The sequence below is a fragment of the Manis javanica genome, chromosome 7 (assembly GCF_040802235.1).
Source record: "Manis javanica isolate MJ-LG chromosome 7, MJ_LKY, whole genome shotgun sequence".
NCBI lineage: Eukaryota > Metazoa > Chordata > Mammalia > Pholidota > Manidae > Manis > Manis javanica.
The window spans coordinates 76362370-76387770 of NC_133162.1; the positions used below are offsets into that span (position 1 = coordinate 76362370).

At 49.7% G+C, this 25401-nt stretch overlaps 2 protein-coding genes across 9 annotated transcripts in view; one reads left to right on the forward strand and one right to left on the reverse strand.

Annotated features, from left to right (window-relative positions):
* RASSF4 (Ras association domain family member 4) overlaps window positions 1-25401 on the reverse strand; it is a 38824-nt gene that overhangs the window by 7777 nt on the left and 5646 nt on the right. For 6 of the 7 annotated variants that reach the window (XM_073241181.1, XM_073241179.1, XM_073241178.1 and 3 more), the window contains 5 exons: window positions 21505-21598; window positions 11538-11613; window positions 2159-2298; window positions 1014-1105; window positions 156-313 (listed from right to left, as the gene is read on the reverse strand). In XM_073241181.1, the coding sequence (XP_073097282.1) occupies window positions 156-313; window positions 1014-1105; window positions 2159-2298; window positions 11538-11613; window positions 21505-21566 (528 nt within the window). In that variant the 5' untranslated portion in view covers window positions 21567-21598. Of the gene's footprint in view, window positions 1-155; window positions 314-1013; window positions 1106-2158; window positions 2299-11537; window positions 11614-21504; window positions 21599-25401 lie in introns of those variants that run through there. The other variant, XM_073241184.1, reaches the window with a different exon arrangement.
* Window positions 4302-25401, forward strand: part of LOC140850439 (protein DEPP-like) — a 39535-nt gene continuing 18435 nt past the window's right edge. Inside the window, exons 1-2 of one of the 2 annotated variants that reach the window (XM_073241185.1) lie at window positions 4303-5006; window positions 5571-8729. In XM_073241185.1, coding sequence (XP_073097286.1) covers window positions 5598-6176 — 579 coding nt within the window. In that variant the 5' untranslated portion in view covers window positions 4303-5006; window positions 5571-5597 and the 3' untranslated portion in view covers window positions 6177-8729. Of the gene's footprint in view, window positions 5007-5570; window positions 8730-25401 lie in introns of those variants that run through there. The other variant, XR_012133280.1, reaches the window with a different exon arrangement.

A 25401-nucleotide genomic window follows, 5' to 3' on the forward strand; every position in this document is an offset into this window, starting at 1 on the left:
TGTGCCCAGGGCACAGCTCAACCCAGTGGGCAGGGCAAACTAGGACAGACTAATGCAGGCCTGGCTATGAGGCCCACAGCTGCCCTGCCTTTGGGGCTGGTTCCCTGTGGCCTCGGCTTCAGGGCCCAGTCGGGGGAGCCTGGCTGGGATACCACCTTGTGGTTGTAGAAGTGCCCGTTGATGGAGAACCGGTGTCGCCAGATCCGCTGGGCATCGCCAGGAGCACAGTGCCTGGGCCTCCTCCGGATCACACCAGCTGCATCGCTCCTGGTCCGCATCAGCTGTGGGGTCTCCTCTTCCTCCTCTAGGGGCTCTGAAGTCAGAAGCAGAGGAGGGGGTCAGGCCCAAGGGAGCAAAGTGGTGACAGAGAACTGCTGGGGCCCATGGTCAGGCTGTGTGTTGGCCTTCGCTCCCTGAAGCCTGGTGGCTGCACCACAGCAGATGGCAACCTGAATGCAGTTCCTGCGACGGATGCTGGGGCCCCACACAGGGGCATCCACTTTGTAGACAGGACAGGTGCCCCCAGGTAGGGTAATCTGTATTTCCAGGGCATTTGGACAGAAGCCTCTGGGCCTATTTCCGGACACCCAGGGAGAGTCTTGGGCCACCCCATTCCATCTCTGGGCCTCCCCTGCACTGTGCCTTTCACCGAGTGTATGGTGGAGGGCACAAAGGGGGCACACATAGTTACAGGTCCCAGACCATGTGGAGGTGGTCCAAAGGACTGTGAGCCAGGGTGCTGTGCCCTCCGCCGGCACTCTCCCCTTCCATGAGGCAGTGTGCCACAGTGGTGGGCACACCACTTCAAAGTCCCTCTGTATGCCTCTGCTTCCTTTTCTCGGCGAGTGCACAACACTGCCTCAAATGGAGAGGGTATTTTGCAAGAGTTCCCACTGAAAACAAATACGCACTCCTACCCCACCAGTTATACTTCCAGGGTGGCAGCCATGAGCCAAGCCACCTCTTCCCAGGGTGAGCAAGACAGGGCCTGGTTAGCATAAGGTGGCACTTACCTGAGCTGGCCCTGGAACTCTCTTCCCTGGCTGTGGGCTGGTCACCCTGCTCCTGGGCCATGGCTCTGTCATCCTGAAGAGGTGGCTCCTTTCTGAAGAGAGACAATCCTGGCATTCAGGAAGCTGCTGGCAGGCAAGCAGCTCAGGTGGAAGAGGGGCTGGCTGCCTCCGGACAGGACATTACAGGGAAGCAGGGCAGTGCTGAGGCTGCGATCCATGTGGAGCCAAAGTGAGATATTCAAAGAATAGCAAAGGATGGGCAGGGGACTATCTGCTAAGAGGGGAGGAGCCTGCAGATCTCAGTGGCCGGAGTGTGGTGTGTGGCGCACACAGGGACATATGCAGTGCCTGGGCCTCCTAGGCAGCAGCCAATGCCCAGCAGGGTCTCCGGGCCTCTGTCTGGCTGGGGCAGGGAAGTGCAGGTCTGGCAGGGGCAAACTCAAGGGGGCCTACCTCTGGGCCTTGTGGTGGGAGTTCTCCACCTGCCAGGAGGGATGCCCATGATGGGAACCAGTCCTGTCACTCGGGGGCCAGGGAGGAGTGAGGCCACCAGGGGGCCCTGGAGGCCCTGCAGGCAAAACTCAGCAGCTAGCTGCCCTAACTGGCAGCAGTGGGCAGGGGTGGTGGTGGCGGCAAATGTCCATTAAGCAGTAAGACAGGAAACCATTTCATTCCGATCAAAAACATTTTTCCAACATTAAAGTAAATCTGGTATTAAATTCTGATAAAATTGATAAAAGTAAATTCTGGACAAGAGGAGGCTCAATTTGTATGATCTTTTAAGACAGAACAGATGCTGGGAACTGTCTGTCTTGCAGAGGGCGCTGGGAGCCTGGGCGATGGGCTCCACAGGCTCCTTGCGGACAAGGTGCCTGTGTGAGTGTGAGGAACACAAGTGGGGGTAATGGGAGCAGGGACACCCTCCAGGAGGGGAATGGCTTGGTGGTCACATGGGAAGACCACTGTGGGAGGGGCTGCAAAAGCCACAAGGACGTGGGCAGCACAGGCTGAGGCTGGGTTACGCTCCCGTGTTTGTGCCCCACACAGAGTGGGGCTCTGCCCCAAGGCTGAGAATCCCATCCCGGATACACCCCAAACAGTAAGCTGGGGATGGGGTGTCACAAGGCCACCCGGACAACACTCACGGGTGGCAGCTGGGCCGTCCGGGCATCCAGGAGGCTGAGAGCTGCACTCGCTCCCTGTCATCCTGTATCTGGAGCCGGATGGGCCGCCTCAGTCCCCAGGCAATGTTGAGGAGGCCCTCGATGATCAGAACCTCTTCTTCCTGCGGGGGACTCACATGGCTCAGCCCCCTTCTCCAGAGCAGCTGCCTCCAGGGGTCACTGTCGCCTTCCCTGACCTAGTCCAGGGGACTCCCGGCACCCGGAGCTGCCCACACCTTCTCTTTGGGGTCCTGTGTTCCCCTGGGGAAAGGCTGGGAGCTCAGCTGAGCCAGGTCAGGAGTCCCGGGGAACCCAGCTGTCAGCCAGCTGGCACATCCATAGTGGTGAGGAACCGGTCCAGAGAGCACGGCTGAACCCCAAACAGGGCAGTGCAGGGCACCTCTCCACACACCACTGTGCCGGGCCCTCAGGTCCCCAGGCTGTACTGGGAACATGCTGAGGGCACTGGATTCCACGCCGACTGGAGCAGAGGTGGCTGCTGCCCCAAAGTGGGTCTCAGTCTCACCCCTCTCCCCAAGGTGTGTGGACGGCATGCTGCTTCCCTGCACCCCGACTATGAGGTTCTCATCCACAGGGGCTTCCAGAGCACCCTCAGCCAGCTCCCACTCACACCCCCATGTTTCTGACTTCTTCTGACCCATTTCCGGCTCCTGTCTGTTTGCGTCCACCTCCAGGCTCCGGTGGCCAGCCCAGTCATCCCCACAAAGGTGTCCCGCAGGCTGCTTCTCCTGTAGCCCCCGAGCACTAGTCAGAAACCTCAGCCTTGCCCTTCCCTAGAGCCATGGTCCTCCAGCTACCCACTCCTGATCTGCTCTGATGGGACTCCAGCAGTGAACGTTAGACCTCATCTTCTCCTTGCCAGCTTGAGCACCACGTTAGATTCGCAAATTCCCTTTCTTTGGGTGGGTGCGCTCAAAGCCTTGTGAACACAGGGGCCAGGTGGTAGACCTCCCTGTGCTCCTGGCGCTCGGTGTCAAGGCCATGGTTACCTAGCACTAGTTTAAAATTTCATCATCCAGAGGAAACAGTGCTACTGTTCAAGGCCATCAACATACACATCACTTTCTGGGATGACCCTGCACTTTGCTGAAAAAGAAATCAAACAACACAAGCCCAGAGCTATTTTTGATGACCTCTGCCACCACACAGGTATGGAACCAGCCCTCCCTGTGAAGGAAAGCCCAAACTGATGCCCTGGAGTTGAAGGTCCTACAGGGATCATAAGAAAACCCAAAGTGGGGTTCAGTTCTGTTTTCTATTTTGGCTTCACTTGCCTGTCAGATGTGGTTGTATGGCTGGAGAGTCCCAGGCCCGCCCAGACCAGTGGCACAGCAGTCCCAGCCTCAGCCCCTTGCCCCCAGTCCCAGAGCAATTCCTTCTGCCTCCCTGGCAAAGGGCAGGTCCCCTGAGCCTTCCCGTGCATCTGTGACAGCCTGGCCTCAGCATGTCCAGCCCCATGGTCCCTGCCCCAGCTGCAGCCTCTTTCCTTCCCTGAGGCATTAAACTGTCTCCTAAGCCCCTCAAGGTAGGGGCCACATCTGCTTCATCTCCCTCCATCCAGGCCTGGCGTGGGCTGGTGAGCAGTGGGTCTCTCTGAATAAAGACCCAGAGGTATGTCCTGTACCCACAAGTTCCAGGCAGGCCACAGCTGGGCAGATAACTGGGCCTGAGAAATGCATGGTGCCAGCTGTTTACAGTTCTCCCAGGGCTGCCCACTGCGCCCTCAGCCGCCTCTTGTCCAGCAGGGGCCACCCTGGGCATAGGCAGCAGCTTCCGAGTGCTGTGCAGGGCCAGGACAGCTTCCAAAGCAGAAGCGACTGCTTCCTTCCATCCTTCTCGGCGGGAAATCCAACCACCATGCCAAGGTCCACTGACTTCCTCACATGTGGCCAGTAATGTGGACCCTTGAGCATGCCCACCCTCTCCTCAGGGGCTGTGTGCATGCTGCCGTATGGGCTCTGACCCCTGCTAGCCACCCCTCCAGGGTCCCCTCCTGGTAGCTCTGCCGCATGGCAGCCACACTCCTGCAGCTGTTCCCAGAACCTGAAATTACTGCCCTCGTCCACTGAGTATGTGCCCCCCTCATGAAAGGTAAGTTCCAGAGGCCAGGACTGTTTGCTGCTCTGTCCTCTGTGCCCACAGGAGCCTCTGTGTACAGAAGCGCTAATTAGATACAAGCTAACAGTTCTCACTTGAAAGCACCACATGTAGAAGAGGCAAGACCATGTGCCCACAGGCTGTGCCTCACAGAGTCCCAGGGAGCCCTGCCCAGGTGTATCTGATATGTTGCCTCAGGCCATGGCTCTGCCACACCAGCCCCAGGTCAGTGTCCTGGGGCCCTGGGGTGTGGACGGTGCTTCCAGGTAGTGCTGGCAGACATTAGGGCTGCCTGGGAAGCCTAGCAGAGCCCTGCCTCTCCTGCAGCCCAGGGTGGCCAGGAGTGGTGGTCACTCCAGTCCCACCTGTGGAGTGACCATCCCAGAGCCTCCCTCAGGCACAAGCACGGGCTCTGAGCAGGCAGCAGGGCCAGGCCCCACCCACCTGTTTTCTCTGAGCCTTCCTGAGTGCTATTTTGGGCTCTCACAACAGTAACTGATGGCTGGTGGAAAGGCATAAAAGCAGCAGCCAGGCCTTGAGGCTCACTAGACAGCTCTGTCCAGCAGGCGGTGACCCACCATCCTCACGGCATCCTCACTCAAAGTGGGCACCAGGCTCCGGTTGCAGGAACCCCTTCCTCCACCCTGCGCTTCCCGAGGACTGACCTTGCTCGTCCAGAAGCCCTGCTACCCCCAGGCCCTCTCAGCTACAGGTAAGAGCCAGCAACTGCCCTCTGGTTTGAGATACAACAAAAAGGTTGTTGCTCCCCAAGGGCAGTTAGCTGGGACTCATGCAGCCTCACGGGGGTAAGAGACCAGAGGATGCAGTTGAGGGCAGTGAAAATGGGCTCTATGCTCAAGAAGCAATTCACAGGGAGTGTCATTCCACATGTTCTCACAATACCCCTCCTCCTGGGGATTCTCACACCCACCTCATGGAGGAGTGAGTGGAGGAATGGAGAGGTGGCCTTGCCAAAGGCAGGTTGGGAATTGGCAGAGCCTGTTTGTAAACCCACTTCCCCTGACCCTGGTCTATTAGGCTTGGTCCTCTTATTTTTGTGGTTCTTAAACAACAGGAATGACAGAATCTCAAACACAAGGCTTTTGATGTTCTCAGGAGGGAGCAGCCCAGGGGTCCAAGCCTGGTCTGGGATCTGCAGACTACAAGCTGCTCCCAGGCACAAGAGCCACCAGGCAGCCTCAGATGAGTTCAGGGACACAGGAGGGTGTCAGGACAGAACTCAGACCTTTAAGTCTGGCTCTCTGTCTACCGACAGGTAGCTGCTGCCTGGCAGCCAGAAGCCATGAGTTCTCGGCTGCTGCTTTCAGAGGCCCACCTGCCCACAATTCGGGAGACCTTGGAGAAGATGCTGCCTGGGTGGATTGGGCAGGGACCCCCGGCCTCTCCCAGCCTGGATGACTACATCAGGTCCATCTGTCAGCTGGCACAGCCCACCTCAGTGCTGAGTGTGGCCACAGCCAGGGGTCTATGCGGGTCCCTAGGGGACATCACCACCTACCTCAGGGGCCAGCAGCCTGCACTGCATGGGGCTGGTACTTCTGACCCCCTGCACTGGCTGTTCGGGGAGTCCCAGCAAAGGTGGCCAAGTAGGAGGGAACTGCCCAGGACGACTGGCCCCTCTGCTGAGTCCAGGGGCCCATGTGGACAGATGGACAGTAGCAAGGCTGGGGAGGCCTCCAGAGGGAGTCCCTGTGACGCCAGATTGTCCAGGCACTTTCTGGCAAGACCATCGAGGGAATGGCAGCAGGGCTCCCTGACTCCCAGGCAGTCTGGTCGGGCTGCAGCCTCCCCCACAAGGTCCTGCCCCAGCAGCGTCCTCAGAACTCTCTACCTGCTCCTCCCAGTGATCCACGAACTCTGACATCTCCCCAGTAGAGCATGCTGCTCTGGTGCTGCCCCGCAGGTCTCTGGTTCATGGCAGCAGCCTGCCTCCGCAGTGATCTCATGCGCACTGCTCCCTACAGGCTGACCGTCTTGGTGAGCTGCATAACGCCTCTATCCCCAGTGTTTTCATGAGTCAGGGGTCCTGACTCCTAGCCTGTTCTGACAAATAAATGGAATAAAACCCAAATATGGGGCTGTGGTTACAAGACCACACAGAGTAGCCATTATTGCTGAGGCTGTCTCTCAGGCGGGAAGCGAGGTTGGACGGAGCAGCAGAGACGGGTAGGCTGAGCAAGGTCCCGGGCACCCCCAGGTCAGTCCCTCAGCCCTGCACCACAGAGCCTGTGCTCCATGAGGCCTGAGAGAACACCAGGGCTCTGCAGACGCACCCACTATGCTTTGGGGGGGCCTGTCCCTGGGGTGTCCTGGGGACCGCAGTTGGTCCAGCTCACAAGTCCTGCTGTGGCATCAGGAGAGGCCCCCATGCTGAGGGCCAAGACAGCACCAGCACCAGGTCAGCCTGCAGGGTGCCAGACCCCGGCCAGGGGGCCCGTCCCCACCCCTCCCTGTCTGCACCTCAGCTATGGGGCCAAGTCCAGGGGCCAGGGCCCCACTCCTCAGACCTGTTCACAGCCTGGCGAATCCGTGTTCTTGGAGTCTCTGGCAGAGAGGTGAGGGTGGGGAATAGGGGAGAGGGAGGATCTCCTCAGAGAGGCTGGTGGGCATCAGAGAGCTCCAAAGGTCAGGCCTGAGGACCTGTCCTCCCTCTCACTGGGGCTGCGTGGGAGCTGGCTGACCTGGTCAGGGTGGAGGGGGCTGAGAAGAGAGGAGCCAGGAGCTGGGTGGCTACCAAGTCCACACCTGCTTCCGCCCCCCACCTCCCTGCTCTGTGCACAGCAAACTCCTCCCTTCCTTTTTTTTTTTTTTGGTGCTATTTTTAAATTGCTCTGGACTATAAAAATGTCCCCTTTCATGTGTGTTTTGTGGGGAGACAGAATGTAAAATATATTTAAAAGGGTTTTAGACAAGCAATTTACTATCTTATCTGTAAAATGGGGGTGCCAATGCCGGTCTTTCACACCCCACAGAGCACAGGGGCTGGACAGATGAGCTTACAAGCACCACACACAGATGTCTGCATCTGTCACACCCTGCTGTATCTGTGGTCGGCTCACATCTGTGGCTCCCTGGCCTCCGGCGAATAAGTACGGGGCATCCTGGAGCCCAAGGGCCCCTAGGAGGCAGTGGGGTCAGCCTACTGAGTGGGTGCCTGGCAGGGGGTGAACGGGCTGGTCACCTTCTGTGAAGCAGCATGAACGGGGTCAGAGGGAGGCAATCCTGATAACACTGTCCAATTCCCTGGAGCTCAGAGACCTCGCTGTTGCATTTGGGGAGGTCAAACAATGGGGAGCAGACCCTGGCCTCTGGGATCCTGTTAACATCCACCAATAAGACAGGAGTTAAGGCAGCTTCAGAAGGTACTTAAAGAAAGCAATAAAGAGCTGGGGGAGGGGCTCCCATAGGACAGAACAGCCTGGAGGGCCGTCCTCGGGATGCAGGCCAGAAGAGCAGCAGCATTCTCCTCATGTCCACCACTGGAGTGGGGAAGGGACGCAGTGCCCCATCCAGAGAGCAGGCTGCAGACATGTCCACAGGCCACCACTCACTGGGGTCAGGGGCCTGTCAGCTCCCCACCATTCCTGCCTGCAGGCCTGGGAGAAGGTGTTCATTATAGGAAGAGGATCCTGCGGACACAGAGACCGTGGATGAGGGGGCATAGATATGGTGGGCAGGGGGAACACAGAGACCAGGGTCCAAGGGGACACAGACCGGGGGTAGGGGGACAAAGGGACTTGGGGCAGGGAGGACACAGAGATTGGGGGCAGGGGGTGCACAGAGACCATGGGCAGGGGGGACACAGACCATGGGTGGGGGCACACAATGGCTGTGGGTCGGGTCCTGGGATGGGTGGAGGGGGCAAGTGTGGTGTGTGTTGGGGCCAACAGGGCGTGCCTCCAGATAACCTAGCACAGAGTGTGAGACACAGGGACTGGCTTGGAGTTCTGTCTCTGGGGGTGCAGCTGTGGGGAGCCACCCGAGCTCCACCTAGGAGGTGGAGGCCCTAGGGCTTGGATGGTTAGTGATGGGTTCACCCCCTGGTTTTGGGCAATCCCCTGTTCTGTGCAGACACCAGCCTGCGCGGTTAAATATTTGCTGTCTTTAGGCAGCAGACTGTGCCCAGCAGCTCACACTTGTCATTGTCCTATAAGCACAGTCACCCAGAATCGTGGCCTACAACAGAGGGGCGAGGGGGCGAGGGCTCTGGCTGCCTGTGCCAGGAAGCCCTCTGAGAGCTCAGGCTCCCTGGAAATACTGTCGCAGGGACGGCTCCTCCCAAGGACACACTCACTCCCCCGTCCAAGCTCTGGGGGCCTGGGGGCAGTGGGAGAGGCACACACACAGGGTCATCAGGCCTGGTTGCTCCAGGGAGGCCCAGTGACAGTAGCAGGCCTCTCTTCCAGGGCATGCATGGATCCACGGGGACACACCCAGTGAAGAGCCCCTGGGCAGCCTGACGGCACTGAGCTTGGGGGCCAAGGCTGGCAGCCAGCCCCACCCTGCAGCCTGTCCTGACTCCGTGTGGGCAGTGGTCTGTACTCAGGCCTGGGAGCCATGAGCCATGCCGGCACCTTTCACTTGCTGAGGGTCACCTTGCAGAGACAGGCATGGAAACCTCAATCCCTGTCTGGAATATGGTCATTCCTCTTGTATTACAATAAATAAAACAGGCAGGTGCCTGATGCCTATCTGTTCCCCACTCAGGGCCTGCCATGCCCAAGGGGAGGCCATGCAGGGGCAGTCCTGTGGCAGGCACTGGAACCAGGAGACATGAGACTGGGAGGCCCAGGTCTGCATCAAGAAATCAGGGGCTGGATGCCATGTGGTGGGGTAATGGAAGGGCTTGGTGACCCAGGAATCAGCATCTCAGCATAAGAATGTCAGCCCCATGCCTGCAGCCTGACCCTGTGGGGACAGCCACCTCCCAAAGATGCACACTGCCTCAGGCTGGAGGTCCCTGAGGTCCTTCCTGGCTCCAGGGAGGTCAGGCCCGATCCTCGTACCTTCATCAGGCCAGGAACAAGAAACCCACCGGTGGAGTGTCAACTCCCTACTGCTGGGCACCTGCTCCCTGCTGCCGTGCCCCCCACTCCTCGTGGATGGTCCCATCACACACAGACACAGGGGACAGGCTTGGGGTTTCTCAGTCCTGTTCACCACACAGCTGTACCTACAGAGGGACTGTCTTGGGGAATCCCAAGAGCCAAGACTGAACTCTTAGACTAGTGGTTCTAAAATGTGGCATTCATCAGAATCCCCCTGAAGAGTTGTTAAAACACCAACAGGAGGAGACAGTTTCTGATTCAGCAGGCCTGGCAGAAGGAGAATGGTAAGAATTCTCATTTCTAACCAGTTCCCAGGCAACACTGAAGCTGCTGGTATGGGAACCCCACAATGACAGTCACCCAGGTCATAGGTCAACTCCTGAATGCCCAGAGCTGAGGAGTAGAGCCCAGCCAGACGACCCTACCCCATGCCTCCAGCACAAGAACTGAAATAAGTCCAACTCCTCACTTAGCACAGATCACAACGGTCACTTGCTGGTATGCAGGACTGTCCCTACTTGCTCCAGGCCTGCACCTGCTGGTAGGTCACGATACCTATGCCGAGGTAAAATGAGCCTGCCATGACAGATATGGACCTGGCACTGGGAGCCTGCCATTGCAGTAAGAGACAGTGAAGCCAGAGACGGCAGAGTGGGAGAGGGGACAGCGCCCAGCTGGCAGCAGAATGGAGTTGGGTAAGGGTGGGTGGTAAGAGGGGTTGGAGGGGCCACTCTGAAGAGGGAGGAGGAGCAAAGGAGCAGGAAGCAGTACAGAGGGCGTGGGACCACGCAGGGAGGCAGACCTCAGGGAGGTGGAGCACAAGCCAGTGTAAGTCATCTCAGGGAGCCCAGCACTTCCTGGACTGGGAGCCAGCAGCTTCCCAACCCAGGCTCCCGCCATGGGACCCAGGCCTGGCTGACGGGCACCACAGGGGCTAAGGTCCGCTGGTGGGTGGGTTCCAGTCGGCCCTCCTTCCTACCACTGACTGGCAACCACAGCAGCCCAGAGCCGCCTGCACACAGGGCTCACCTCTGGGTGGTAATGCAGCAGGACATGTGGCTGTTAGAGTGGCCAAGGGAAGTGAGGACCAGTGAGCACAGTGGCCTCTGTGGGTCCCCAGGGCTTGAACTGTCTACTTTTGCTCAATAGCAGAAGGGAACTCCCAGGCGGATGACCTTCACCACATACGGACGGGTGGGAGAAAGTCCAGGAGCCAAGCTGATCTCCACCTCAGAAACCCCCTAAATAAAACCTCTCCATGATCAGACTCCCCAGTAGGCTAATAAACAAACAGGCAGACCAAGGTGGGGGCTTGGTGCCCTGAAGGGGATCTTGCGTGAAAGGTTCACAGGTCCTGTGTGGCATTAAGTCCAGGCCTGTCTGAGCTGCCACATGAGCAGCTGAGCAGGGGCTGCACTGCCTATCCCAGAGTCCAGCCGCTGCCCAGGCTATGTCTGGCCTACAGACATGTTTTGTTGAGCCCACATAGTGTTCTAAGGTTTAGGAAATTCCAGGTATCTAACTTTGGAAAAATCATAAAGGGTCTGCCTGGACAGAGCCCATGATCCTGCCCCGCAGTGAGAGATTTGGGCTGCAGACGGGATGTGCTCTCCTGTGTCCTTCACTCCCATTGCCTGACCTGTCCCTGGCATTTGGACCTGCCCCGTCCTGTGAGCACCTTGTGGGGAGCTCTCCTCTCTCTCGAGGTTTCCTCTCGTCTTGGTTCTGATTGATAAGCACAGAGGCCACTTTCTGCTTTGACTGCCCTGTGATCCTGGGCCATAGCCCTGTGCTGAGGCCCTACTTGTGCTGTGGGATGGGCAGAGAAAGAAGTGGGCTGTGCGATCCTGAAGATTTAAACTCTGATGTCCTGGGAACACCAGGGAAGAGGTCCCAGACGGAAGGAGAGGATTTGCAAGGTGCTTTCCACCTGCTCTGAACTTATAGGGACACTCTGGGCCTCAGCACCCCTCACAGAACCCCAGAGGAGGGATTCTGGCTACTGGTAACATGGCCCTCAACTCAGAGGATGGGTGACCTTATAATCATTATGCAAACTAGGGCACTTCTGAGAGAGAAGCGAGTGGCCTTAATAATGACCCTACGATAACAGGTGCAAACCAGGACTGTGATATGTGGCAGACCAATGAATAAAGGAGAGACGCAGGCCTTACCTCTCGGTGTCTTAGCTGAAGGCTTCGGCCCTCGTGGTAGCAGTTGTAGGTCTTCAGCAGGCTTAAGAGCTCTGACCTAAGGAGGTAAAGATGCACACATCCTCTTGGGGTGTGCTGGGGCCTCGGATAAGGCACTTGGCTTTACTGGCCTCAGTTTCCTCATTTGTAAAATGGGCCTAACACACATTTTACCAGCCATATATAATCAGTTTAGAGACTGGGCTCTGCCATCAGACACCTGCCATTTAGTCTTCTCAGGGGTTTCACACATCAGCCCTTTGGAAGCCAGAGGGGGGCTGAAAAGGAAGCAAAACTCACATAGTTGGGCCCTCAGCCTCTATCTCTAGATGTTTGGACATTTCCACTATTACAGATAGGATTCCCTGATACATTTCCTGTATCTTACCTCTGAGCTACCACCTCAGAATAAGCTGCCTGGGCTTGGATTATCAGCATTTTAAAGATTTTCTTTCCCCTCACATTACTTCCTATGAGGGCCTGGTGTGGCTGCTGCAGGGGCACCAGGAGTGGGGTCTGCCTCTTCCTCACTTTCTGGAGGATGATCAGGGTGAAGGTGACAGCTGTGAGAGTGACATCCTAAAAGGCTGAGGAGGCATTTGCCCAGTGTTTTCTCCCCAGTATAAAGGAAGGCTCAGGCTTGTCTCTAGGCTGATGTGTGGCAGAGAGAAGATGAGGAGAGTGCCCTGCACCCAGGTGGGACTCCAGCAGGCATGACATGCAAGCCACACCTATGACTGTCAATCTTCTAGTAGCCATGCTACAAAGGAAAATGAAATAGGTGAAATTAGTCTGAATAACACATTTTACTATACGGCACAATAAAGCTAAAGTATTATCATGTCAACATGTAATCAATATAAAAATTATTAATGAGATTGTGTTCACTAATTTGTTTTTCAATAAGTGTTTGCTAACTGGAAGGTCTGTTATATTAACTACACCTCTCCAGCCACATGTCATGGCTCAGGAGCCACACGTGGCTGATGACCCCATTCCTGGATGGGGACGCTCCAGAACCCTTTCCCGTTGGCAGTATACCCTCACTGGCATGAGAGGACCTCAGGGTGTGGAAGAGCGAATGCCACTGTGGTGCTGTGGTGTGCTACCCACGTGTGACACAGGGGGATGGCAACTGACAGAGGAGGTGACTCACGACTTGATGGCATCAACAAAGCAGGATTCAGTATTACATGTTCACTGTGCTTACCACTGCATAAATGCTGAATATAGAATCATTATGACACATATATATGAAATTAAACATGTTATAGTAGTAGTTATTATGCATATTATAATTCGTATTGTCCTTTGTAGAGTTTAAGTAAGGAAAATGATGATATGGGCAGCACGGAGAAAAGATACAATGGAATACTGTCTGTTTTCTCAGGGCTTTAATGGGAGGATCTCAGGGTGTGGTCTTCAGCAAAAAAAACTAATCCATTTCAAGAAGCCTGGCTTGTCTGCAGGATGGCAGACAGCTGTCCACATTTAGAAAATATTTGAACTCTGGATTCAGAAAGGAAGATAAAACGAAACATGTACTTTTCTTTAGTTCAGAAATGAATTAGAAAAAGGATTCTAAATGTTTCTTATGATGAGACAGAAAGTAAATAAAAATAAGCAAAGTTAAGAATCATCATGTCATAAAATATACTTTTTCAATAAAAACTCAAAACCGGTTTTGAGGGATACTTTTCCCTGAACAGTTTAACACAATAAGATTATTAATTGGGGCCAAAGAGGAGGGGGTCTAAACCATGCCCTGAAGAGATCCTCATTCTCCAAAGAGACAGGCTTCAGAAAGAAGTGTCCCAGCCATAGCTGATCTATCTAGCACAAAGGAAGAAACACAGAAACACAGACAAAATGAGGAGGCAGAGGAATATGTCCAAACAAAAGAGCAAGATAAAACACCAAAAAAAAGGACTTAAATAGAGATTAGCAATCTTCCTAATAAAGAGTTCCAAGCAACAGTCATAAAGATGCTCACCGAAATGGAGAAAAGAATTAATAATTTGACAGAGAACTTTGACAAGAACTTTGACAAAGAGATAGAAAATGTGAAGAAGAGCCACTCAGAGCTGAAGAATACAGTAACTGAAATGAAAAATACAATAGAGGGAATGAAGAGCACACTGCTGAAGTAGAGGAAAGAATCATGGTAATGGAAGGTAGAGAGCAGCAGAGTAAGCAAGCTGAGGAACAGAGGGAAAAAGAATTTCTAAAAATGAGAAGATTCTAAGAGCTGTGTGACAACTCCAAACAAAACAATATTTGCATAATTGGGGTCCCAGAAGGAGAAGAGAGAGATGAAGGAGTAGAAAGTCTCTCTGAAGAAGTAGTAGCTGAAAACTTCCCCAATCTGGGGAAGGAAACAGACTTCCAGCATCTGGAAGTTCACCAAGATGAACCCCAGGAAGAGAACACCATGACATATAATAATTAAAATGGCAAAAGTTAAAGATAAGAAGAATCTTATAGCAGCAAGTGAGAGGCAGACAGTTACCTATAAGGGAAACTCCATAAGGTTATCAGCAGTTTTCTTAGAAGAAATTTTACAGGCCAGAAGGGAGTGGCATGAAATATTCAAAGAATTGAAAAGGAAGACACTACAACAAAGAATTCTCTACCCAGCAAGGTTTGCATTCAGAGCTTAAAGAGAGATTAAGTTTCTCAAATAAATGAGAGCTAATAGAATTCACCACTACTAAACTGGCCTTATAGGGTATATTAAAGGGACTTCTGTAGATGGAAATGTTCTTAAGCCTAAACATTTTTATCAGTGGTAATATCTCCTCTAATAAAGGTAGTAGACCAATTACCTATCAAACAAGTATAAAGTTAAATAACAAAAGTAGTAAAGTCAGCTATACACAAAGCTAGTCAAAGGATACACAAAAGATGCAGATTATGACATCTGTACATAAAGTGTGGATGAGGAAGAAGAATTCAAAAGGGGTACTTTTAGTGTTCAAAATCAAGTGGCCATCCACTTCATGTAGGCTGCTATATATTTTGGAAACTATGTATGAATCTTATGGTAACCACAAAACTAGAGGCTATAACAGATACACAAACATTTTTTAAAAAGAATCTAAGTATAACACTGAAGAAAACCATCAAATAGCAAAAGAAGAGTGTAAGAGATGAAGAAAGGAACAGAGAGAAAAAAAAAAACAGAGACAATTAGTAAAATGGCAATATGTACATACCTATCAATAATTACCCTAAATTTAAGTAGACTGAATTCACAATCAAAAACAGGGTGGCAGAATGGACAAAGAAAAAAGACCCATCTATTTGCTGCCTAAGGGAGACTCAAATCTGATCAAACAACAAACAGACTGAAAGTGAAAGGATGGAAAAACATATTTCATGCAAATAAAAGGGAGAAAAAAGCAGCAGCAGCGGTCCTAACATCAGACAAAATAGACTTCAAAACCAAGAAAGTAAAAGAAACAAAAGATGTTACATAGTGATAAAAGGATTAGGCTAACAAGAGGATATAACAATTGTAAATATCTATGTACCCAACATAGGAGCACCTAAGTATGTAAAACAAATACTAACAGAACTAAAGGGGGAAACAGACTGTAACTCAATCATATTAGGAGATTTTGAAACCCCACTTACATTAATGGACAGACCATCCAGACAGAAAATAAAGAAGGAAACAGAGCCACTGAACAACATATTAGATCAGATGCACTTTGAACAGATATATACAGAATATTCCACCCAAAAGCAGTAGGATACACATTTTTCTCAACTGCACATGGAATGTTCTCCAGAATGTATCACATATTAGGACACAAAAGAACCTCAATAAATTAGAAAAGACTGAAACTGCATCAAGCATCTTTTCAAATCACAATGATATGACACTAGAAATAAACCATATGGAGAAAAGAAAAAACTCACAAACACACGGAGGCTAAACAACATGTTTTTGCATAACCAATGGATCAATAAACAAATCAAAGGGTAAATCAAACAATACATGGAGACAAGTGGGAACAGAAACACAAGAGTTCAAAGGATGTGGCATGCCGCAAAAGCAGTTCTAAGAGGGACGTCCATAGCAATACAGGCCTACCTCAAGCAATGAGAACAATCCCAAATAAACAAACTAAACTCACAACCAATGGAACTAGAAACATAAGAATAAACAAAACCTAAAGTTAGCAGAAGGAAGGATATAATAAAGATCAGAATAGATATAAATAAGACAGAGAATAAAAAATCAATAGAAAAAAAGTCAAAGAAACTAAGAGCTGGTTTTTTGAGGAGAAAAACAAAATAGAGAATCCCCTAGCCAGGTGTATCAAGAAAGAGAGGACACAAATAAATAAAATCAGAAACAAAAAAGAAGTTAAAACTGACACCACAGAAATTCAAAGAACTTAAGAGAATTCTATGAAAAGTTATATGCCAATAAGTGGGACAACCTAGAAGAAATGGACAAATTTCTAGAAACGTACAATCTCTCAGGACTGACCCAGGAAGAAACAGAAAATCTGAACAGACCAATCACCAATAACAAAATTGAATTGGAAATCAGAAAACTCCCAACAAACAAAAGTCCAGGGATAGATAGCTTCATAAATGAATTCCACCAAACATTTAAAGAAGAGCTAATACCTACCCTTCTTAAAGTATTCCAAAAAACAGGAGATGAGGGAATACTTACAAACTGATTCTATGAGGCCAGCATCACTTTAATACCAAAACTAGACAAGGAGAATATTAAAAAAAAAAAATTATAGACCAATATCCCTGATGAACATAGATGCAAAAGTCAACAAAATACTAGGAAACCAAAGTCAAAAATACATCAAAAGGATCATCCACCATGACCAAGTGGAATTTATTCCAGGGATGCAAGGATGGTATACAATATTTATAAATTAATCAATGACATACACATTAACAAAAGGAAAGGCAAAAACCATATGATCATCTCCATAGATGCTGAAAGCATTTGACAAAATTCAACATCCAGTCATGATAAAAACTCTCAACAAAACAGGTATAGAGGGAAAATACCTCAACATAATAAAGGCCATATACAACAAACCCAAAGCTAACATCATACTCAATGGTATAAAAAGTTGAAAGCTTTTCCTCTAAGATCAGGAATGAGACAAGGATGTCCACTATTGTCACTTTTATTCAACATAGTACTGGAGATCCTAGCCATGGCAATCAGAAAAGATAAAGGGATAAAAGGACTCCAAATTGGTAAGGAAGAAGTAAAACTTTCACTATATGCAGATCAGATACTATATACAGAAAACCCTAAGGACTCCACCAAAAAGCAATTACAACTAATAAGTGCATTCAGCAAAGTTGCAGGATACAAAATCAATATGCAGAAATCTGTTGCATTCCTATAACAACAAACTAAGAGAGAAATCAGGAAAACAATTCCATTTACAATTGCATCAAAAAGAATAAAATACATAGGAATAAACATAACCAAGGAGGTGAAAGACCTGTACTTTGAAAAGTATAAGACCCTGTGAAAGAAACTGAAGACACAAGTAAATGGAAATCTACCCCATGTTCATGGATATGATGAATTAATATTGTCAAAATGGCCATCCTACCCAGAGCAATTTACAGATTCAATGCAATTCCTATGGAAATACCAATGGCATTTCTAAATGACTAGAGCAAATAATCCTAAAATTTACATGGAATTACAAAAGACCCAGAATATCCAAAGCAACCTTGAGAAAGAAGAAAAAAGCTGAAAGTATCATGCTCCCTGACTTCAAGCTATACTACAAACCTACAGTCATCAAAACAGTATAGTACTGGTGCAAGAACAGACTCATAGATCAATGGAACAGAATAGAGAGCCCAGAAATACACCCATATATATATATGGTCAATTAATACATGATAAAGGAGCCATGAATATACACTGGGGAAAAGATAGTCCCTTTAATAAATGGTGTTGGGAAAACTGGACAGCTACATGCAAAAAAAGAAACTGGATTACTGTCTAACTCCATACACAAAAGTAAATTCAAAATGGATCAAAGAGCTGAATGTAAGACATGAATCCATAAAACTCTTAGAACAAGACATAGGAAAAATATTGTGCACATAAGTATAACTAATTTTTTCTGGATATGTCTTCCAAGGCAAGAGAAACAAAAGTGAAAATAAACAAGTCGGGTATATCAAACTAAAATCTTCTGTACAGCAAAGCAAACCATTAACAAAACAAGAAGGCAATCTAACATACTGGAGAATATATTCATAAATAATTCATTCAATAAGATGTGAACATCCAAAATATACAAGGAACCCATACAACTCAACAACAAAAAAATCAAGTAACTCAATTAAAAAGTAGGTAGAGGAAGACTTGTTGCAAAGAAGACAGACACATGGCCCACAGGCATATGAAAAGATGCTCCACATCAATAATCATCAGGGAAATGCAAAAATCAAAACCACAATGACATATCACCTCACACCAGTCAGAATTGGCCACTATCTGAAAGACAGAAACAAGTGTTGGCAAGGATGTGGAGAAATGGGAACCCTCCTACACTGTTGGTGGGAATGTCAGTTGGTGCAGCCACTGTGGAAAGCAGTATGGAGGTTCTTCAAAAAACTAAAAACAAGAGAGAACCAAGATGGCGGTGTGAGTAGAGCAGCAGAAATCTCCTCCCAAAACCACATACATTTTTGAAAATACAACAAATATAACTCTCCCTAAAAGAGAGACCAGAAGACACAGGACAACAGCCAGACTACATCCACACCTGTGAGAACCCAGTGCCTCACGAAGGGGGTAAGATACAAGCCGTGGCCCGGCGGGACCTGAGCGCCCCTCACTCCAGCTCCAGGCGGGAGGAGAGGAGTCGGAGCGGGGAGGGAGAGGGAGCCCAGGACTGCTAAACACCCAGCCCCAGCCATCCGCACCAGAGCACAGACACACAGTGTGTGCCTGGGGTGCTGGAAACTAGGGAAACAGGACAGTAAGACCTGTGAGCGGGTCCCTGCAGCTGGCGCACCAGGGACAAAGAAAAGCGAGTGCTTTTTGAAAGTCTTAAAGGGACAGGGACCTCACAGCTGCACGGAAGTGCCCTGGGACACCTGGCCCAGCAGCAGGGAATTCTGGGGAACTCTGGGCACCCGAACCCCCGCAGCGCAGCTTGGAGGCCCCTCACTATGATAAACAGCCTCCCGCCTGTTCCCCCTCAGATGGGGCCTCGCCATATTGGAGCAGCAGCCTGAGGCAGGCCACGCCCACAGGAACTGCAGAGCTAAATAAACTCCATTGCGGCCAGGCAAGATCAGAAGCCCCGTCTGCACGCAGTTGCCCAGCACAAGCTGCTATAGGCCACTGTTCTCCCAGGAGAGGAAGGCCACAAGCTGGCAAGAAGGGACTTTCTCTTACCCAACAAATGCGCCAGCTCCCCACAAATATATCTATCGCCATGAAAAGGCAGAAGAAATTGATACAGACAAAGATCACAGAGGCATACCCTGAGAAGGAGATAGACCTAACCAGTCTTCCTGAAGAAGAATTAAAAATAAAGCTCATAATCATGCTGATGGAGCTGCAGAGAAATATGCAAGAGCTAAGGGATGATGTCTGGAGGGAGATAACAGAAGTGAAACAAACTCTGGAAGGATTTATAAGCAGAATTGGATATGATGCAAGAGGCCATTGATGGAATAGAAACCAGAGAACAGGAACGCATAGAAGCTGACACAAAGAGAGATAAAAGGATCTCCAGGAATGAATCAATATTAAGAGAACTGTGTGACCAATTGAAAAGGAACAATATGCACATTATAGGGGTACCAGAAGAAGAAGAGAGAGAGAAAGGGATAGAAAGTGTATTTGAAGAAATAATTGCTGAAAACTTCCCCAAACTGGAGGAGGAAATAATCGATCAGACCATGGAAGTGTACAGAACTCCCAACAGAAAGGACCCAAGAAGGACAACACTAAGACACATAATAACTAAAATGGCAAAGGTCAAGGACAAGGACAAAGTTTGAAAGGCAGCTAGAGAGAGGAAAAAGGTCACCTACAAAGGAAAACCCATCAGGCTATCATCAGACTTCTCAACAGAAACCTTACAGGCCAAAAGAGAATGGCATGATATATTTAATGCAATGAAACAGAAGGGCCTTGAACCAAGAATACTGTATCCAGCACGACTATCATTTAAATATGAAGGAGGGATTAAACAATTCCCAGACAAGCATAATTTGAGGGAATTTGCCTCCCACAAACCACCTCTACAGGGTATTTTAGAGGGACTGCTCTAGATGGGAGCACTCCTAAGACTAAATAGATGTCACCAGAGAAAATAAAATCACAGCAAAGAAAGCAGACCAACCAAATACTAAGTAAAGGCAAAAAATAAAATCAATTACCCACAAAAGCAGTTAAAGGAAGCACAAAAGAGCACAGAATAAAACAACTAACATATAAAGAACAGAGGAGGAGGAATAAGAAGGGAGAAAAATAAAGAATAACCAGACAGTGTTTAAAATAGCTCAATAAGTGAGTTAAGTTAGACAGTAAGATACTAAAGAAGCTAACCTTGAACCTTTGGCAACCACGAATCTAAAGTCTGCAATGGCAATAAGTACATATCTTTCAATCATCACCCTAAATGTAAATGGACTGAATGCACCAATCAAAAGACACAGAATAATAGAATAGATAAAAAAGCAAGACCCATCTCTATGCTGCTTACAAGAGACTCACTTCAAACCCAAAGACTATAGGAACAAAGAAAGACTGAAGGAACAAAACAGCAGCAGAATCATAGAACCTAAGAATGGACTAACAGGTACCAAAGGGTAAGGGACTGGGGAGAAAGGGAGGGAAGGGAGGGATAAGGGTGGGGAAAAAGAACGGGGGCATTACAATTAGCATGTATAATGTGGTGGGGGGCATGGGGAGGGCTGTGGAACACAGAGAAGACAAGTAGTGATTCTACAGCATCTTACTACGCTGATGGACAGTACTGTAATGGGGTATGTGGGGGCGATTTGGTGAAGGGGGGACCCTAGTAGACATAATATTCTTCATGTAATTGCAGATTAATGACAACAAAATAAACTAATTTAAAAAACAAAACAAAACAGAAATAACTAAAAACAGAAATACCATATGTTCCAGTAATTCTATTTACAGGAATTTATCCAAAGAAAATGAAATCCCTGATCCTAAAATATACATGCCCCTATGTTTATTGCAACATTATTTACAATAGCCAAGATATGGAAGCAACCAAAGTGTCCACCAATAAATGAATGGATAAAGATGTGGTACATAAACACAGTGGAATCTTATTCAGTCATAAAAAACAAGAAATCCTGCCATTTGTGATAAAATGGATGGACCTACAGGGTATTATGCTCAGTGAAATAAGCCAGGCAGAGAAAGACAAATACCATATGATTTCACTTATTTGTGGGATCCAAACAAAAAACAAAACAAAATGAACAAAACTGCCACTGACTCATAGACACTGAGAAGTGTCTGGTGGTTATCACGGGGAGGCATTGGGGTCGGAGATGTGAAGTAGGCGTGGAGGTTAAAGGGGCACAAATTCTTAATCATAATATAAAATTAGACAGGGCATGAAAGTACAACATAGAGAATATAGTCAATGGTTCTGTAACATCTTTCTATGTTGACAGATAGTAAGTGCATTATTTGGGGTGAGGATTTAACAAGGTAGAATCACAGTGTTATAACTTGAAACCAGTGTAATATTGTGTATCAACTGTACTTCAATAAAAAATATATCATCATCAACAACAATGACAGAAGTGCCCCACAGTGACCTGGGGCAGGTACACTGTCTTATCTGTGAAAGTGTCCTAAAGCTGTCCCCAGCAGGGAGTGGCTGAGGGGCTGGGGGTGTGAAGTCCCACTCTGCACACAAAGGCCTACTTCAGAATGGACTTGCTGTCACTGATGGGGACATGGGCACTGGGCGGACAATCTTCCTTCATCTTCTCCTGTTATCTGCGGACCTGGAAGTTACCTGTGAGGAAGACAAAACAAGACAGGTGGCCTGGAGGCATGTGGGTCACAGCATCGCCAGAGCCTTGGTGCCCAAGGACCTAAGCCTCTCCCCTCCCAACCCCCACTCCCTGGTGCACTGGGAGGCTAAGGCTGAAGGGCCAGGCCCAGAGGACTTAAAGCGGTCCCACACCCACATGTCAGCCAGGTTCCCATCAGTGGGACAAAGTCAGAACTGCTGAGAGGCTGGGACCCAGAACCAGCCCTATCAGCACCCCTCCAAAAACCTCCATAAACCACAGGAATCTGAATCAACTTTCTAAAAGTTTCAGACCACGTACTCTCTTCCTTTGGTTGATGATGGTTTGATGAATGATGGTTTCTGCCTTGATTGCTCCTGAGGCCCCACAAAGCACCTTGGGCCTTTCTCCTCCATGGCCACTGAGCCTGGGCTGCTGGCCCAACCCTGCTTTGGAATCAGCACACCAGGGCTCACTCTCCTATTGATGGGTTAATTGGTACTGTGCCCACTACATGCTGGAGGCTGTGTTGAGCATTTTTTGATTTATCTCTCTCCTTATAGTACCATCCTATTCCCATTTTATGAAAGAGAAAACGGGAACAGAAATTAGGTATTTTGCCTCAGATACCAGGGAAGTGGCTGAGTCACTGTTTGAACACAAGCATTCAGACTCTAGATTCTGGTCTCTTAATTCCTCCCCTACACTGATGTGGGACAGTGACTTGAACCCCCCACCCACACCCTTCCTTTTCTCATCTCACTGTGGGGTAGTCTCTACCCTACAGGATTGTTAGTGGATGCACACAGGAAACTACCTAAATCTCTTCCCATTCACGTCTGTGGAGCTTCTCAAACCCTCTCTGTCTTTCATGGAGAGCTTTCTCTATCTGTGTGCATCTTTGGCACAGATTTCTACCTCTCTGTCCACTTGGTTCTAGCCCAGGACCTTTATCAAAGCCCCTGTGTTGGGCAGTGAGCCACAGCTTCACGCACTGCCCCTGTCTGAGCTGGCCTCTGCCTCCCCTCTCCAGTTGCAGTGGAAACATGGGGTTAGGCAGAGAGGAGGCAGCCAGGGCACACAGCTGCCCATGCCAGAGACTGGCTCCTCCCCAAACCCAACATCTGCTCAGTCGTGGCTCCCTATCTGCATGTCAGCAGCTGTTACCAGGTGGCTCAAGCACACTAACTGCCATCCTAATGTCCTCAGGGAGGACAGAGCACTCCGGCCCCTGGGCACTGACTGCCCAGCACACACTCTTCTGGCTTGACACCAGCCGCAAAACAGGCTGGGCTTGCCTTCTGTGCTGGCATTGGCCCCAAGAGCATTTGGTTCTGGAAGCAGGGGACACTTGCAGAAGAGGAATGATCTGAGGGAAGTGGGCTCCTCAGTGACCTCAGAATCACCCTATAAATGCCTGCCCTCTGCCCTGGCCTGGGGTGAGGCATAGAGATGTCAGGCCCCTGCAGGGTAAGGGGCAGCATGGGGGCCTGGAATGGGGACCTCCAGCTGCATTCCTCTCCAAACTGGAAACAGGATTTCAAAATAGGGGTTCAGTTCCTCAGTACCCCAGTCTCCTGTGTAAAAAGTGACCTGCCAGTTGCCCTCTCTGGGTAGCAATGCAAACACATCCATTGCAGAGCTGGCTTTAGCCATGGTTCCCGGGAGCTCAACACTGTTCCTGCAGGGAACCAGCAACAGCTGTGTTGCTTTAAGCAAGCTCACTGAAGAACAGGCTGGGTTTACCAGCATAGCAGGAGGTGGTTTTCCCCTTGCCTTGCTCTGTGGCCAGCTTCTCTCCCCTTCCTCCCCACCTGCTGCTCTGAGCTGCATGCAGCCTTCCAGGGCTGCTCACAGCTCCCCTAATGGACTCTATGCTTTGTGCCCCCTTTGGGTTTCACCATTCTGTTCCCTGTGCACAGCACAGCCTCCCTATCCCATTGTCTGATGTTAGGGCCTCCAGGACACCTTGCCAGAGCATCCCCCTCCTCCGGGCCAGGGATCTGGCAGCTCCTCTGGGGTCCAGCAGCTGCTATCGCTGCCCACTGAGCTGGGCCCTGCAGGGCCTGCCTTGTTTTGCCTTTTCTCTTTTTCCAAGAGAAAAGGTGTGTGGAGCAGCACGGACGCTGCTTTTCTGCCCCACCACTTGTTTCCAGCATCAGGCACAAGCCTGGCTTTTGCAGGGGTCTATAATGGCTGTTAGATTCTTGGATGTGTATGAGAAGCTCCCCAACCCCCCAAAACCACCTTTCCCAGAGTCGTGTGTACACAGCTGGAGCAAAGCATGAAGTGCCAGTGGCCAGGGAGGTGATGTGGCCGAGGAGTCCACTGGTCAGTGAAGTCCGCGGGGCACTGGGGACACATTGGAGACTAGAGCGGCAGAGCTTCTGGTATTTCACAGGCAGCCAGAAATTGGATTTTTGTATTTTTGTGTGTAAAGTCAGGTGACTGGTGGAGCATGTACTGCCCCTGAGCCCTGAAATGACCATGTGTCTTACCAATGGGTTTCAGCCCCCGGGAAGTTCACTATGGATTCAATGTGACCAAAGAAATGACAGTAGAACATTCTTGGGGTGAAAGCATTATACCCAACTTTATTCCCATGGTGGCAGGTCAATCACTAGAAACCTGTCCACTCAGAGCAAGTCTGCACGCAGCAAGTCAGTCTCTGCCTCTGGGCCTCTGTCCTCCGTGCTGCCACCACTCCCAACTTCTGCTCTGCTCTCCTGCAGCCTTGCAGCCGTGCCACTGTGTTGCTCAGAGCACTTGGTGGAGCTCTTTATATAGTCAATAGCAACGTATTGCCCACACGTGTGTAGTGAGCTAGCCAACTAGGGCCAGGTGAGAATGCTGGCCACGGGAACTTTCATTTTATCCACACCATGCTCACATTCCTCGGGCCCTTGTAGTTGTGGGGCCAGGTGACTAATGAGTCACATATTACACACAAGGGTCATGAGTCACTCTCAGGCCAGGGCATATGAGCCAGTTTGTGACCCTGCAGCCCTCTGTTCTCTGCTGTGCTGACCCAGAAAGCCATGTGTCCCAATTGGTCAGCCTGGGTCCCAGGGTGCCTTTGTGGAACACAGCCCTCTGCCAACTCACAATGGGTAGAAATTGGGAAAGAAAAATAAACCTCTGCTGTGATGGCACTGGTGTTTTAGGGATTTGTTACTGAACTAAAATCTGTGTTAGTAAATAATTCCATTAAATGAACATATAGGTAAAAGTAAAATGTAGCCATGGTGTTCGGGGGGATCATGGGGAAGACATGTAGCACAGAGAAAGCAAATAGTGACTCTGTGGCATCTTACTACACTGATGGACAGTGACTCCAATGGGGTATTGGGGGGGACATGATAATATGAGTGAATGTAGTATCCACATTGTTTTTTCATGTGAAACTTTCTTAAGAGTGTATATCAATAATACCTTAATAAAAAAAAAAAGTAAAATGTAGCCAGACAAAGCATACAAGACAGATGGCCTTACTGTAGCTCATTTGTAACATGACTCAGTTTACAATACTTTCATTCCCCCGAATCCTGCGGGGAATATGTCCATTTTGCTCCATTTAGTAGGAATGCTTACAAGTAGAATTCCCTATTCATCAGTGATTGGTTATTCATAGATGCTTCCTGAGGCACTCTGGGTTGGGGGCTGCTAAAGAGCTACGTGGCTTCAGTTGCATGCTTTTCCTCTTGAGCCTTAGTTTTCCCACCTGTACAATGGGAGTATTGATCTCCAATGGGTTACAAATTTTCCCACCTGTAGAACTTTGTTCAAATGGAATATTTATGCAAAT